This window comes from Rhinoderma darwinii, chromosome 8 (assembly GCF_050947455.1).
Source record: "Rhinoderma darwinii isolate aRhiDar2 chromosome 8, aRhiDar2.hap1, whole genome shotgun sequence".
Lineage (NCBI taxonomy): Eukaryota > Metazoa > Chordata > Amphibia > Anura > Rhinodermatidae > Rhinoderma > Rhinoderma darwinii.
The window spans coordinates 33229356-33241360 of NC_134694.1; the positions used below are offsets into that span (position 1 = coordinate 33229356).

At 42.2% G+C, this 12005-nt stretch overlaps 1 protein-coding gene and 1 long non-coding RNA gene across 5 annotated transcripts in view; one reads left to right on the forward strand and one right to left on the reverse strand.

The window, feature by feature from the left end:
- The window catches only part of LOC142659438 (uncharacterized), a 44778-nt gene extending 33952 nt beyond the window's left edge, over window positions 1-10826 (reverse strand). Inside the window, exons 1-2 of the long non-coding RNA XR_012850326.1 lie at window positions 10677-10826; window positions 4916-5002 (exon numbers count right to left, since the gene is read on the reverse strand). This is a non-coding gene — a long non-coding RNA (uncharacterized LOC142659438). The remainder of the gene's footprint in view (window positions 1-4915; window positions 5003-10676) is intronic.
- Window positions 1-12005, forward strand: part of DRP2 (dystrophin related protein 2) — a 311219-nt gene that overhangs the window by 77461 nt on the left and 221753 nt on the right. For all 4 annotated transcript variants that reach the window (XM_075835576.1, XM_075835579.1, XM_075835580.1 and 1 more), the window contains 4 exons: window positions 4921-5044; window positions 7875-8143; window positions 8232-8378; window positions 10692-10770. In XM_075835576.1, coding sequence (XP_075691691.1) covers window positions 4921-5044; window positions 7875-8143; window positions 8232-8378; window positions 10692-10770 — 619 coding nt within the window. The remainder of the gene's footprint in view (window positions 1-4920; window positions 5045-7874; window positions 8144-8231; window positions 8379-10691; window positions 10771-12005) is intronic.

Consider the following 12005-nt stretch of genomic DNA (forward strand, 5'->3'; position numbering starts at 1 on the left):
ATCTTTTTCTAAGTGATAATGTTATTTCCTTTTTCGAGAAAACAGATAGAGATATGTTTTTCTCGCTAGTCTCATTGGGGCACACATACCATTGGTATATGTTGTTGCCGCCACTAGAATGTGTGACACTAAGAATGAAAAAGTGTTGGCTCATCCTACAGTATATACCCCCCTTCAGTCTCTAAGCTTGTCAGTCTTGGCTTGGTGTCCGTAGGAGGCAGACACCCCTGCTGATACAGCAGACTGTCTTTGTTTTTTCTTTTTTAGTTTATTTTTTTATTTCTATTTCTTGCAGCAGTATAACAGGTGACACTGTTCCCCTACTTTCCCCAATACCTGATGGGCGCTCAGTGTTTTCCATTGCATGTTGTTCCCCTGCCAAAAACAAAAAAGACACGAGCGCAAGCTCCTCTGTCACCCACCAGCCTGAGGGTCGTCGTCCTTCTTTGCTCAACCAGTGTCCCACCTCATTTGAGCTGGCACACAGAGGGGACTTCACTGCTTGTTTCTCATTCTGCAGATGAAATTCAGGAGAGGTTAGTATTCTCCATCTTTCCCCTGCATTCTCTGTTGCATCGTATGCAGCACTGCTTGAGGCGGGCTACCCAGCAGATGCCATTCTGGGGTTCTTGCCTCTTAAGTTCCGCGTCACAGCCGCCATTTTCGGGCACTTGGCAGGGGCGGAATTCCCGCCCCCTTTTCTGCCTAGCGATTGGTGGGCAGCAGTCACATGACGGCCGAAAGCCCATCACGGCACAGCTGGGGTGCGGTCATCTTCTCCCACTCTCTGTTTTTCACAGATGAGTGGGGACGTAGCGTCACATGACCTCTCTGGCACGGCTTCTGTTGTCATTAGGACCGCGAGTTTCCTCCATCCTTTAGACTGGTAGGATCAGTCTTTAGCACCCCTTCATCCTGACAGATGCTGCTTAGTTAAAAACAGTCCAGAACAGTAGGGGAGCATATACCTAGAGTATTTTAGGTAACCCTAGGCAGCAATTTAAAACCTTCTAGGAGAATTTCAGCCTTGTCTTGCAGTATAAAGTTGCCTCATAGTCAATAGCCTTTTCTAGAAGTACCTGTGGTAGCGTTGCCACCTGTATTACCATGCCAGACACCAACCGGTACCTTATGTGGTTTATTTTGCCTGTTCCACATGTGGGCAAAAATTGTTATGTGGTCAACCTACTCTTTTCTGCTATGCACCCTGTGGCTCAACCACCCTCAGCTATGGCCATTCCTAGGGCTGACGCTGAACCACATTTGGCTCATTAACTCTCCAGTGTTGTCAGTGACCTCCCTAGAATCACCCAGTCCAAAATGCAAATCCGTCATCTAGTCCATAATGGGAATCTTGGTTTACCTTGCCAATCAACCTTCTGTGGACTACCGTCCACGTATTCTTTTCGTGGCGGGCCTCTTAGCGAGTCAGAGCTACGCTCTCTTACCTGCCCTCAATATTACCTTTCTCGTCTGTCTCCCCTCCCCTTCCGGGTGACTTATCTGCCACTTCTTCCCGTTCACCGAACCCTTGTCAATTCCAATTCGGAACTAGATGAAGAACAGTCCTCCAAGTTGGCTTTATGGTGGACAGTCTCATCACTGCGGTCAGAGAATATATATATGTATATATGAATATATATCAGTGATCCTGATCTTGATGCGGGAGGAAGAGAGGTTTTACTTCGACCATTCTGGATCTATATCATAGACATCATATATATTTCAGATGTTTGTATATTTCTTAAGCAGGAGCAATCAAGCTGGAAGGAGTTGGTACTTCAGATACCTAATAGAGCATATAATACAAGACACAAAAATAATAAAAAAGCATTCTTGGTAATAAGGATATAAAAGGTATCATTGAATCCAATTTAACGATCCATCTGCACTCTCTCTGTGCCAAAACCTTTTTCAAGTCACCCCCTCTGATGCCGCAATGTATACGATCTATACCTCTAATTTTTAGGGACTTGGGATTACAGCCATGGTATAATTTAAAATGCCTTGGTAGAGTTTTTAGTTGAGTAGGGTGATCTATAGCACTGGCTCCTCTGATATCCCGCACATGTTCTCTCGTACGTAATCTGAGTTCTCTAGAGGTGAGGCCAATGTAGACCTTAGGACAGCCACATACCGTGTAATACATTACGTGGGTCGTACTGCAAGAGATGTAATCTCTTATTTTAAACGATTTCTTGCCATCAACTGACATAAAGTCTGTTGCTCTACTGATGTTGGGACACGATATACAGTCACCGCAAGGGTAGCAACCTAGTCTCGGTCCTCGTGATCCAAAAGGGTTTGAGGCTTTAGGTATGTAGTGGCTCTTGACCAAGAGGTCTCTGAGGTTCTTACTTCTCTTGGCCGTTATCATAGGTCTCTCAGATAGATTAAGAGCCAAGGTAGGTTCAGATCTTAAGATTGGCCAATGGCGCTCCAAAATCCTCTCCCATTGGCCATTGTATGTATATAAAGCGTACACCGGGATCTCCGTTTCTACGGGGCTTACATCTCAATAGGTCACTACATGGTGTTGTTTTGGCTCTAATATATCCTGCCTTTATTGACCTTTTGCTGTAGCCTCTATACTCAAATCTAGACCGCAGATCTTCGGACTGTTGTTCAAAAAGACTATTCGTGGAGCAGATCCGCCTCATCCTGAGAAATTGGCCAACCAGGGTGGCTTTGATAGTGGGTTGTGCATGAGATGACGAGGCATGCAGTAATGAATTCACAGATGTAGACTTTCGAAAAACATCTGTTTGAAGATATCCACACTGATCAGTGAAGATCCGTATATCCAGGAATTCTATTCTATGTCAGTGAAAAGTATGTGTCAGTCTGACATTAAATTGATTTGAATTCAAATACTGCATAAAGCTCGCCAAATCAGACTCAGATCCTTGCCACACAAAGAGAATGTCATCTATGTAGCGTAGCCAGCACTGCACATGGTCCGCGGCATGGGCGCCGTCCCCCTGGAAAACCTGTCTCTCCCAAAATCAGAGAAACAGGTTCGCATAGGACGGCGTGCATGCCGCCCCCATGGCAGTGCCCTGTGTCTCAAGGTAAAAGTTGTCCTTGAACACAAAAAAATTGTGGCTTAGAATGTATTGTAGCAGTTCTAGAATTAATTCGCACATCTCGCCATCCCGGTTGCTAGTCCCCAGGAAGAAGCGGACCACCGGAGATAAACGAGATTTCGTTTCCCGTGCTGGAAATCTCACAGAAGAGATTCAGAAGTGTCAGGATTCTGAATACACATGACGTCCAGGCTGGATGGTCATGTGTATTCATTATCAGGACACTGGATTAACGTTAATCAAGCAGAATCGCTGTGTATGTGGCTGCAGATCATGTTCTAGTAAGAACGCGATTCTGCTGTGTAAATGAATGGAGAGGAGTGCATGATGCCGATTGGTCAGCGTCATACACGCCCACTTGGTCGAAAGTAAAAATATGCCCACTTGGGCATTAAGCAACTCATTAGCATAAACCAAAATCGCTCCTAACGTTGTGAAAATAGATCGGTTTTTTAAATAAAAAGCACTGCTGTCACCTACATTATAGCGCCGATCTCCTTATGTAGGAGACAGGGCACTTATAATGTGGTGACAGAGCCTCTTTAAACCTTTTTTTTGGCCCGAAAAGGGAGGATACAGTTCATTCCATTCTGAACCTAAAACAGCTCAACGCCTTTGTCAAGATCCGTCATTTGGTAATCGCCTCTATGGAACGGAGGGATTTCCTATCCTCAGTCGACATCAGGTACACGTACTTGCACGTCCCAATTTGCCCGTCCCACCAGCACTTTCTGCGATTCACAGTCCTCCATCACTACTACCTGTTTGTGGTCCTCCCGTTCGGCCTGTCTACGGCCCCGCAGGTTTTCACAATGGTACTTTATGTGATTGTACAGATTTTTCTTTCCAGAGGGATTTCAGTTGTCTCCTATCTGGACGATATCCTCATCAAGTCCTTGTCCTGGGAGGACAACTTGACCAGCTTACAAATACCTCTGGATACCCTAACTCTTTTTGGAAGATGGTCAATCAATCCAAATCTTGTCTGACCTTCTGTCAGAAACTTACTTTCCTCGGACTGGTGTTCGATACCGACTCGGCTCAAATACGGTGGGGTACTGCCATCTCCTTTCTGCTTTTGTATGAAGATCCTTGGCACCATCGTGGCTTCTATTGAGGCCATTCCCCTTGCCCTGTTTCACACCCATACAGTACAGAGGGCGATCCATTCTAGGTGTAACCACTCTCCGCATTCCCTAGGCCGCCGAATTCTCCTTCTCTTGACCGTCCGCCAGTCTCTTCTATGGTGGCTCTTCTCTCTGGTGATCCCTCGGGCCGTTTATTTCTCCCGCTCCGCTGGCCGGTACTCTCCATGGATGCCGGCCTTCAGGGTTGAGGAGGGACCTTCAGAATCTCACAGCCCAGGGCCTCTGGTCCCACCAGAAAAGACATTGTCTCTATCAACATTCTGGAACTGAAGGTGATTTTCCTATGTGTCAGCCACTGGATGTCTCTTCTGGCCGGCAATCCGTCACGGCAGTCACCTACCTTAATCCCCAGGGTGGGACACAGAGTTGCCCTAGTTTTTTTATTGCTTTGTGTCGTCTACCCACGGTCTTCTGTGTCCACCAGTGAAACTTTGCAGAAATTTTTTTTTACAGGTAAGCAACAAAAAACTATATTATTACTAACCTATCTTTTTGCTCTCATACACCCTCTTTAAGTGCCCTAGACATTCACACAAAATCACATTTACAAATTGCTCTTATACTATCAGCCAAACAGAAATAGAATAAGAACTGTTTGAAAATGCGATAACAGAATTAATTTCTATATAAATATGTGAATATTTTTGTTTAATGTCTTATTAAATATAATTTGAATCTTACCACAGCTCTTTATGGAAGAGGTGAAGTCTCGAGGTCCTTATATATATTCTGTACTTGAATCTGCCCAAGCTTTCCTCACACAGCATCCTTTTCAAGATATAGAAGAGGACACATCTACATTAGCCAAAGGTTAGTACCTTTCAGTCAGTAATATCTTGACAATTTTTTTGTCCCCCTAAATAAACCTTGCATAGGAATTTCATTACATCTGATAAAGAACACTTTGTCCCTACAGAATTCAGTAGTAGAGTTTTGTACAGAGTTAGCCATTTGTAGAGACAAAAATTCTAGTTGTGATCCTTTTTTTTTAATGGCTAATTGATTAGATTACAGATGTAACCCCTTAACAACCAGGCCTTTTTTGGCCTTAATGACCAAGGATTGTTTTTTGTTTTGTCACTGTTGCATTCCAAGAGTCATAACTTTTTTATTTTTCGGTCTTGTTTTTTGCATGACGAGTTGTACGTTTCAATTGCACCATTTTTGGGTGCATTTAATATATTGAATAAGTTTTATTAACTTTATTTTAGGAGGGAATTGAAAATAAACAGCTATTCTAGTATTGTTTTTCTCGTTTTAAATTTAGACTGTCCACTTTGCAGTGTAAATAACATGTTATCTTTGTTCTATAGTTCGGCACGATTACAGGGATACCAAATACGCATAGGTTTTATATGTTTTCCTACTTTTGCAGAATAAAAACGTATTTCTGCATTCCAAGAGCGGTATCTTTATTATTTTTCTGTCGATGTAGCCATGTGCGGGCTTGTTTTTTGCAGGACAAGGTGTCATTTTCATTAGTACTATTTTGAGGTACATGGGACTTATTAGTGAACTTTTTTTGGGGGGCGGGATAGAAAAAAAAGGAATTTTGCCTTTCTTTCTTGTGTTCTTTGCCGCTGATCTTGTGGGTACAGTTGGAGTACCCACGAGATCCGAGTGATGAATATATCCATCACAACGCGGGTACTAGCACCTGCTTGTGACGGATATTTCCTTAGCTAGTCATTAATGCGTTAAAGACAGCTTATGCCTCTTCCTCAGATATTGTGTGGTACAGAAACTGACGTTATTTAGGAGTGGACAAAGCAGCAAAACTATTTTGACAGATATAAAATACAATATATATCAGTCTTCACAAAATGTTTATTTGGATCTATGTGTCAGGATGCAGAGGGTTGCTGACACCTTGATGTGAAGAAACAACAATCTGAGGCCGATAGATTTTGGTATGCGGATTTGCCTCTGGTGGCTTGTGGTCCATTCAGGGTCACAAATAAGAGTAGAATTCATACATACTCATGAAATGTTTATCCCTATTAAGGCTACGTTGTATGGCAATGAATTTATGTAAAAGTTTACTTTACTATGTTTTACTGTTGGGTTGTGTTTTAATGTTTCCCATAAGGACTGTAACCCTAAAATCTTTTACTGTGATTCCTTTGGCGGAAGTTTACTCCAACAAGTTTGTCCACGTTCCCATGAACTATGTTTGATCTGTGACCAATCGTCTTCTGGCCATTCTCTCCTGGTTCTCTCACATAGAGTCCTGTGGTGCGGTATTTAACACAAATTTATATTGGATGCGTTGCTAGACAATTAACCTTTAAGGCCTGGGTTACATGAAGACTTTTTGAAGCAGCAATTGATTGATTTTAACAAGCTGCGGTCCAAAGGAATACAGTTTTTCTACAAAAAGTGTCTGTGAAGCCCACACCTACTTTGTGTTCTGCTTCTGGCGGTGTGGTATAGGTACCTGATCTGTGAAAATGTTCTGAATCTTTTCCTCAGGCAGGGTAAGGTGGTATTATATGGGGGCACATTTAGAGAGCTTCTCATCCCTTGGTTGAACTTGATGGACATATGTCTTTTTTCGACCGTACTAACTATGTAACTATAAGTTGTTTCATGTTTGGAGGTTGGCGGTATTTTTATAGTGGAGGTTCTGGGAATATGTTTCTTAGTCTTTTGTCTTTTTCTAGTATTGGTTGGAGCTCCTTCATATTTATACATATATCATCAAGATGTGGGTTAAAAGAAATAATGAGGGAGATGCAATTATAGTTTTCAGTTTCCTTGTATTTGAGGATGCCATCCCTGGAAATGAAGGTGTGAAGGTGACTCTTCTGATTTGGCTGTTTGTTATTTTGGGGCTGTAGTTTTGCTTGGTGAAATCCCTTCAGAGTTCATCCCGGTCTGTGGGGTCTGAGCAGATACAATGGTATATCATTGCCTGGCTGTAAATAATCGATCTTTTTATATGTTTGGGGTAGAAAGTGTCATTTCTGAGGAAAGTGCGTTCGTCTATAATTTTCTTATAGATGGATGTTACCAATGTTTTGCCATTTATGCTGATTGTGTATGTACACGATAGCAGTATCTTTGCATACTGTATATAAAAAGAGTTGTGGCATCTTATAATCTTGTTTTGCTGACCCCAGGATTGTCACCTCAATATGACTTGACAGACATAAAGCAAAATGATTCTGCTTTATTAATGTGGTCGAGTTATACATCAGAATCCGCCTGGCTGATAATTTGTTGCATACACTATGCTAAGTGCTGTGTACACCAAATCTCCCTGTTTTGAGGAAAGCACTGTGCCACCCTCTCTCTCCACACTCACTAAGGGTAGCCCTATGTCGAGATCCTAGGAACCATGTCAGTTTTTATTACTGCTGTAATGGTAAAAATATATTTTAAATGACTAAAAAGATAGCCGGGCCCTTAGGGTCAGGACCGAATTATAGTTTGTGGTGGGGTGCAGTATGCAGTCACCATTTAATGCTTATAAATATGTGATATAGCTCTATTCTATAAGAACTGAGTTGTATGGCTATCTGCCATCTCTGGTAAAGATCTTTTTTACATTTACTCTGGCTGATTAGAATGTAGCAATCTGTTTCTACAAGTCACCAAAACTCAATACTAAAGCTTCAATTTCATAAAACTTTTTCAGATGCCTCTCCCAGGAGTCGATCTCAGAGTCTTAGTCGCTTACTCTGGAAACAAGCAAATGTGGCAAGTGAACTGTGGGATAGGTTAACTGCTCGCAGTTTAGATCAGCACCGCCATCTGGAAAGAACATTAGAGCAGCTTCGGGATTTAAGAGTTTCAATGAAAGAAGCTACAGATGCACTGAGTCAAGCGGAGAGTGTGCAAAAAACTTGGGAGCCAATAGGAGATTTGTTTATAGATTCCTTGCCTGAGCACATCCAGGCTACAAAGGTAAAAGAGTGTAAGAGTGTACTATTGATGTGATATTGTATGCAGTATCAGCAAATGTAATAAAATCTATCTATATGTTTTTCTGTAGCTATTTAAAGAAGAGATAGCTCCTATAAAGGACACAATCAAGATGGCAAACGACCTTGCTCATCAGCTAGCCCTATGTGATGTACACCTCTCTATGGAAAATGCACGTGAGCTTGAGCAGATTAACAACCGATTGAAGCAGCTACAGGTATATGGAGATTATATACAGTGAAAACAATAGGTTTAATTTTAGCATCAATGCTGTATTTAGCAGTCTATGGCCTCATTTGCACGTTCCAGGTAGTGTATTGCTCGTGCTTACAACAATTTACAGCAGTTTTTCGATGCCGCTTTTTTTTTTGCTTATTTAACAAACTACAAATATGCCTGTATCAACGTACCAGCAGGAGAATGCTTTATTTAATGTTATATCTCTTTCACCATCATAAAAAAAAAATGGTCTTTACTTAAAGAGACTCTGTGATCACATTATAAGTGCCCTATCTTCTACATAATGAGATGGGCGCTATAATGTAGGTGACAGCAGTGCTTTTTATTTAGAAAAACGATCTATTTTTACCACGTTAGGAGCGATTTTAGCTTTATGCTAATTAGTTTCTTAATGCCCAAGTGGGCGTGTTTTTACTTTAGACTAAGTGGGCGTTGTACAGAGGAGTGTATGATGCTGACCAATCAACATCATACAATTCTCTCCATTCATTTACTCAGCGCATAGGGATATTGCGTTATTCACTATGTGCTGTCTTAGGCTTCATGCCCACTTCAGTCTTTTTCTTCAGGGTGCTAGCCGTTTTTCTGACGGCTAGCACCCTGACCCATTCATTTCAATGGGGCCATGCACACTTCAGTTTTTTTGACGGTCCCGTTGCTCCGTTCCGACAAAAGTAGAGCATGTCCTACTTTGGTCCGAGATTCCGTGACCGTGAGGCCCATACAAGTAAATGGGGCCATCAAAAAAACTGAAGGCACACGGAAGGCATCCGTGTGCCGTCCGTGTGTGACGGAGCCATTGCCTAGCAACGGCCGGGCGGGCAGAAGTACATGACAGAAATATTACAATAATCGGAAGCCACTTGTCTCTATCCATCACTGATAGAGAGAAGAGGCTGCTGATAAAAATAAAATAAAAGCAGTTCATACGTACCCCGGTTGTTGTCTTGGAGGCGAGTCTCTCTTCTTCCTCCAGTCCGACCTTTCTGTATGACGTGGCAGTCCATGTGGCCGCTGCAGCCTGGGATTCGCTGCAGAGGCGGTCACGTGGGATTAAGCGTCATCCCTGGAGGCCGGCCTTCAGACGTCATCCAGTCTTGCGTGACCTCCACTACAGCCTGTGATTGGCTGCAGCGGTAACATAGGATGAAACGTCATCCCAGGAGGCCGGAGAGGAGGAAAACGCAGGGAGTTCTGGGTAAGTATGAACTGATTTTTTTATTTCATTAAAATTGTGTTTTGCGAGCGCTGAGCATGGTCATTCTTCAGCCCTAGTCACTGTCCAGGGTGCTGAAAGAGTTACCGCCGATCAGTGCAGCCCATTAATTCTTTCAGCACCCTGTACAGTGACTAGCGCTGAACAACCCTGCTCTTTCAGCACCCTGGACAGTACCATGCTTGGCGCTCGGAAACAGAAACACGGAGTGCACACGGAAACCACACGGCCGCTAAAACGGGCACACGGATCCGTCAAAAACGGCCGCTAAAACAGTGAAGGAAGTGTGCACGAGGCCTGACACATTAACGTTACTGAAGTGTTTAGACAGTGAATAGACATTCCTTCCTTTCAGCCAGGACGGGATGTCTATTCACAATCCCGACACTTCGTTAAAGTTTTTGTGGTACTTACAGCAGAGCAAGTGTAATCTCGCTGTAACCTGTCATTTACAGCGTGATCTCGCGAGATTACGCTTGCTCTGCTGTAAGTACCACAAAAAAGTTAACGAAGTGCTGGGATTGTGAATAGACATCCCGTCCTGGCTGGAAGGAATGTCTATTCACTGTCTAAACACTTCAGTAACGTTAATGTGTCAGTATAAGACAGCACATAGCGAACAACCCAGTGTCACTATGCGCTGACTAAATGAATGGAGAGAAGTGCATGACGCTGATTGGTCAGCGTCATACACTCCTCTGTACAACGCCCACTTGGTCTAAAGTAAAAACACGCCCGCTTCGGCATTAAGAAACGAATTAGCATAAAGCTAAAATCAATCCTAACGTGGTAAAAATAGATAGTTTTTCTAAATAAAAAAACACTACTGTCACCTGCATTACAGCGCCCATCTCCTTATGTAGGAGATAGGGCACTTATAATGTGGTGACAGAGTCTCTTTAAGTCCTCTCATAGAGCGTTCATTATATAAATTAAAAATAAGGAATTGTAATTAATAAAATTTGATGGTAATTGATTGTTAAATCATATTACATGTTTAGACAATAGTTTGATAAACTATAAGTTGATTCTTTAAAATGTGTGAGCAAATAAATTTACCTCATTCTTGTGCAGACTTCTGTTACAGAACGACTTCGGCAGCTGCAGGATGCTCACCGTGACTTTGGACCTGAGTCTCAACATTTTTTATCTTGTGAGTTCTTCTGCTTTTTCTATTGAATGTTAAAGTGATAAGCAACAGAGGCTAGAAATTAGATGTGGGATTATGGACCTCAGACATCACCTGCACATTTTTAGAGATGGTTAAATATTGAGAGGGTCAATGGGCAAAATGTCAAAATGCAGGCCAAAATCACACAAATGGAAAGTAAATAAAAGTACAGTAACATCCACTTAATTTACGGAAGATTTAACCCCTTCCCGCACCTTGACGTAACTGTACATCGAGGTGTGAAGCACACGAGGTGTTAAACATCGCCACTTCTAACTGCCACTGGACCAACAGACAGGGTCACAGTTGTAGGAGATCAGCTGTCTGCGACAGCTGAGACTCCCTGGTAACCAACAAGGGACCAATTAGAGCGGTCCCTTCTCGGCGATCACTCTGACAAGCTATGAGCACCTGTAACTGCCAATGGTTGTTAAACAGGGTACTCACCGGTATGTATCAGGCATTGGTAACAGAAAGGGCTGGTGTGCGTGGCGATTAAGTGCCATAGTGCTAGTGACTTGTGCAGGATATAGGAAAAGTAGAAAGATAGAGAAGGGAGCATTCGCAATGAGGGATCACGCCAGCCGGTGGCGTCCCACGTGCAGTCAGTGCACAGAGCTTGTGACATCACAGAGGAATTAAGGAAAGTGGGACTGTACCAAACTCCTACAGGTTTCAAAGGCTATACAACCTTCTTCCTCAGGGATATACATGACCCTGTCTACCCACTGCTTTAATGCGCCTGATAGATATACCCCCTCTCTATTTTATTCAGGGAGAACCATTTTCTGTATTAGAATGACGACTGTCACTTATGATAATTAACCTGTAGAAGGCTGATTTGAATAAATCTACAATAAAAAATATACTGTTTATTTATTTCTAGTTAAAAGATGTTCCGATTACTTAAATGATTAAAACATAATAATCACTAAACAAAAAGTGGAAAAGAAATATAAAAATAAAATTACAAAAGGGGAAGAAGACAAGAATGACAAAGAGAATAAAAAAAACAACAGAAAACAGTGAAAAGACAAATATAGAATAATAAAAAGATCTGTATTCAATTGCTAGAGAAATGTAGATGAGTTCATTCAGAGTAAAAATTTATTGACTCTCAATTCTCGACATCTTATGGATGAAATTACCCCCTCTTAAAACCTGAGCTCACCAATGCCCATGAAATCTGAACCCATGTTTTTCGACAAAATAATGGT